This window comes from Hipposideros armiger, unplaced genomic scaffold (genome assembly GCF_001890085.2).
Source record: "Hipposideros armiger isolate ML-2016 unplaced genomic scaffold, ASM189008v1 scaffold_149, whole genome shotgun sequence".
Taxonomy (NCBI): domain Eukaryota; kingdom Metazoa; phylum Chordata; class Mammalia; order Chiroptera; family Hipposideridae; genus Hipposideros; species Hipposideros armiger.
In genome coordinates, this window is record NW_017731499.1 from 2,088,463 (window position 1) to 2,092,537 (window position 4,075).

General features: G+C 38.3%; 1 protein-coding gene across 2 annotated transcripts in view; it reads right to left on the reverse strand.

Moving 5' to 3' along the window:
- LOC109387175 (zinc finger CCCH domain-containing protein 7A) overlaps nucleotides 1–4,075 on the reverse strand; it is a 36,434-nt gene that overhangs the window by 9,085 nt on the left and 23,274 nt on the right. For both annotated transcript variants that reach the window (XM_019650910.1, XM_019650909.1), the window contains 6 exons: nucleotides 3,223–3,419; nucleotides 2,827–2,927; nucleotides 1,810–1,991; nucleotides 1,315–1,391; nucleotides 567–700; nucleotides 52–157 (listed from right to left, as the gene is read on the reverse strand). In XM_019650910.1, coding sequence (XP_019506455.1) covers nucleotides 52–157; nucleotides 567–700; nucleotides 1,315–1,391; nucleotides 1,810–1,991; nucleotides 2,827–2,927; nucleotides 3,223–3,419 — 797 coding nt within the window. The remainder of the gene's footprint in view (nucleotides 1–51; nucleotides 158–566; nucleotides 701–1,314; nucleotides 1,392–1,809; nucleotides 1,992–2,826; nucleotides 2,928–3,222; nucleotides 3,420–4,075) is intronic.

Here is a 4,075-nt window from a genome sequence, read left to right on the forward strand (position 1 = left end):
ATCCCCCCAATTTCCCAATAAAAATCTTTAAAAAAAAAATTACGTATGTACATCAAACTGTAAAGGCATTTGTTTCTTTGTGGGGAGAGGGCGGATGTTCCTCCACTTCTTATGTTCAACAGACATCACTCTCATCGCACGTCGATCTTTGGTCCACCTAAGAAAAATGGAGTTCAGAGAAAACAAAGACACGCTGGCAAAAGGCATAATATAAAGGGTCAGGTACAAAGCTCGTACACAAAGGACCAGAGATATTTTTCTCTCAATCCTTCTAAAAGAAATACCTTAGGATTCATTCACTTCATTTCCTGTTGATATTTGTACACAAACATCCCCTATGACTCCTCGACAAAAAACTAATAAAATACAGGAAAAATCTATTGAATTTTGTTGAATCCTTAGCTACTAGAGCCTAAAAATCTCTTCCCATTTGCTTTGTAATTAATCCTAAATTGTCTACTTTGCTTGCTTCAAAATCTTAACCTTTTTTCTTATATGTATAGTTTTATACCTATAAAATTATAAATTATTATAAAATAGGCACTGTTGGCACACACACTACTTACGAATGCCTTGCCTTCGCACTACAATATTTCCTGTTTTTGTCTGGTTCGATGACTTGCCCATTTCTCAGACACTGAGCACACACAAATTTTATCTTCATATTCAGAGATCCAGGCATTATTTGATTGCCAAGTACCTTAAACAATGAAAAGACCAGTTTTAATTTTAACACAAAACCAGTTTCTTATAAAATACTGAATCGCCATGCGTTTGTTTTATAGTAGCATACAATTTCTTTTTGTCTGGTTTGATGATCCGACCGGTATATATATGATCTCATAACTAAATCTCCAATTCTCCACCCAAATTTAAGGTAATAAAAGCAGATTACAGATGCCAAACCTCCGTTTATGAACGTGGGCTCTGCAGTTAATGACTGGAATATATTTGGGGGAAGGGGGTGAGGAGGTGGTGGTTAGTGGATAAAGCAATTTTGCCTGGTGAGAAGCAAAACTAGAAACCCAATCCATCTCCCTTATGCCCAGAATTCCCAGGCCCCAACTGTTCTGCTGATTAAGCTGAATGTGAAAAGTGTGTCTTATACCCTTGGCAGGTAGTTATGGGATGACTGTTTTTTTACGACAATCAACTAAAATTCAGAAATTTTTTTTTCACATTAAGAATTCCTCATCTCGATAAACATTAAGAAAGTAACTGGACCGCAAGTGTGACCTGCCTCTGCCAACAATTAACATCCATGAGGCCGTTCCGGAAAGATCCCCACTGCAGAGAGTGCACAAGAGAAAATACCTGAGCTCCAGGTACGTTTGCTTCCAATTGTTGCCAGTATCGTTTAGATTCCTGAGCAATTGCATCATGTGAGATACCTGGGAAATGAATATGCCTTCATTTAGGTTCTCTACATAGTAACAGTCCACCAAGCAGGTCACCGTCAGACTCAGTTCCCCAATTATCCCCATTCAGTGGAGTCTACTGCCAAGGGAGAATGAATATCATATGACTCGTTTTCAAAATGGAGTATTTTCAAATAGAGCTCTTAGTGCTTCCCGAGGAGTCTTTCTTCCTCACAAAAACGTACTCCCTGCATGACCTTGTACCGGCAATTAATGACATGAGACCACACTCAAAATTGGCCACCCTGAAAATGAAAAGTAACTGCACAGTTCAAAGCTCAGGGCAAAATCAACAGGGTTGCCACATCAGGGTGCTGGAGAAGGGTCTCTGAGACGGTTTTGTCAAACCCTGACTGCTCCTAAGACATTTCCCAGGCAGGCACACACTTACCTGTTTCATTTTGCAATATCCAGACTTTCAATTCTACAAGACTGTGAGCATAAAAGCACTCATCTTCCCTTAAACAGCCATATCGAACCTCATGTCGACATAAATCAAGCTGACATTGACCATGAAAAGAACGTATTTTGGAGTATTTCACTGTTGTTTCTCGCAAAATGTGGACAAGGCACCTAAGAAGAAAATGGAGTGCCATTTTAATATTGTTCCGCCATAGCTTAAATACATAGATAGATATAAAGACATACAGATATAGATATAGAGATATAGATATAGATAAACGTGAAGTTCTAAACTCAAAATACATTTTAAATCTTTATCAGAAAAAATAAATCATTATATGCGACTGCTGGGGAAGTGGAGGGTAATTATATGTTAAGCCATAAAACACATCAATCCATGTCATGAGAAGCTAAATATCAATAATGCTTTTTTCTGTATTAAATAATCAATTTAATAATTCATTAAAAAATTCCCAGCCGAATCCACTAACAGACATGTTTAAATAGTCATCATCTTTCAAAACAACAAAGGGAGTGGGGAGCGGTGCCTGGGGAGATACTAATCTGGTTTTATTCGGATCTAAGAAAACAATCTATTTTGTCACTATAAAAATGAGAAACTACCGGGCCGGCCAAGTGGCTCAGTTGGTTAAGAGCGCGAGCTCTGAGCAACAGGGTCGCCGGTTCGATTCCCACATGGGCCAGTGAACTGTGCCCAAGCTGAGCTGCTGCTGAGCGGCCAACAGGTGGCAGGATAGCTCAGCTGGTAAGAGCATGTGCTCTTAACAATAAGGTTGTCTGTTCGAGATGGTGGGCTACACCCACCTGCAACTAAGATTGAACATGACACCTTAATCTGAGTGGCCACTCCCGATGCGGATGGCGACTGGACTTGGTGCTGAGCTGGCTGCACCCTCCACAACTAAGAATGAAGAACAACAACTTTGCTGGTCCCCTTCCCCAATTCCCCTCCAATTAAAAAAAAAATTAGAAACTACCAACATACTTATTGTCTTCAAACTCATGCTTTGTAACCGGGTGAGAACAAGAAGTAGAATTATCTTTATTTCTTTTACTGATCATTCTAGGCTTATGATCAAAACATTTCTGGAATAGACAGAGAAGAAAAATCATCACAAAAATATAATACAAAATATAACTTGTACCCCGAATACGTCTTAGTTTCAATATTATTACATACCTATACATTATATACTTATACCAATCAACATTCATCCTGAAGTCTTAATATTCTTGTGGATAATAACGGGGGCTACCATTGCCGAGTGAATGCTTGCTTTATCATATGGCAGGACCTGCGCTAAGTACTCTATACTTCTGGCCTCGCAAGTCAGAAACTATCACCAATTTTACAGCAGAAAATAAGGTTTGGAGACAGCACCTCACAAAGGAATATAAATTCTCCAAGATGCTCTTGCAGAAGTTTGTATACGGTAAGGTTGACTTTTCCACTGCCACCAAAGAAAGCCTCTCTACTGAACGCCCCTTTTCGCTCCAGCGTCCAGACGTCTATCTCTTCTTGGCAATAAGCAAATGTGCAGTGGCCTGAATATCTACATTCCTCCTCAGCAGCAACATCTAGAAAGACAGGGAATTAAAGGCCATTTATAATATGGGCCACTGTTTTTTCAAAGCCAATGAATATTACACAGGTTTAGGGCATCACTTGGATTTTTATAACAATTCACAGAGAGCTTCAAACAATGATACCTAGATTACTATCCAGGGATGGTACTAACTCTTTAAAAAAACAAAACCCAGTACCACAAGTATAAATTTTTTTTTTCCACACAGAGGGGGAAAAAGTCTTCGTATGCTCACGTACTCAACCTAAGTTTAAAAAATCACTTAGGGACATTCGAAGTTTGTTCAGATAAAGTAGCCTAACAAAATAAAAACACTAAGTTCTCTCCAAAGCAGCTTAAAAGAGCAACATTTTCCAAGCCTTAATTCAGTGTTCTGGTTCTGTTTAGACCAAGTCAGAGAACTTAAAATTTGAGAGTTTCTGTTTAAACCCTGGTCAAAGTCCTGATTCCATAACTAACTAACTATACTCTACACAAGAAGTTAAAAACAAAGGTAAAAATAATACAAAAAATCCTAATGTCTCAATCCAAGAAGTTTGTTATTAACTCTATCTAAACATCTTTAGTAACAGTAATTCTGGAACCATTATAGTAAATGCAGCACATCACTTATCAGTTATGTAATTTACACCAATTAAGAAATCATAG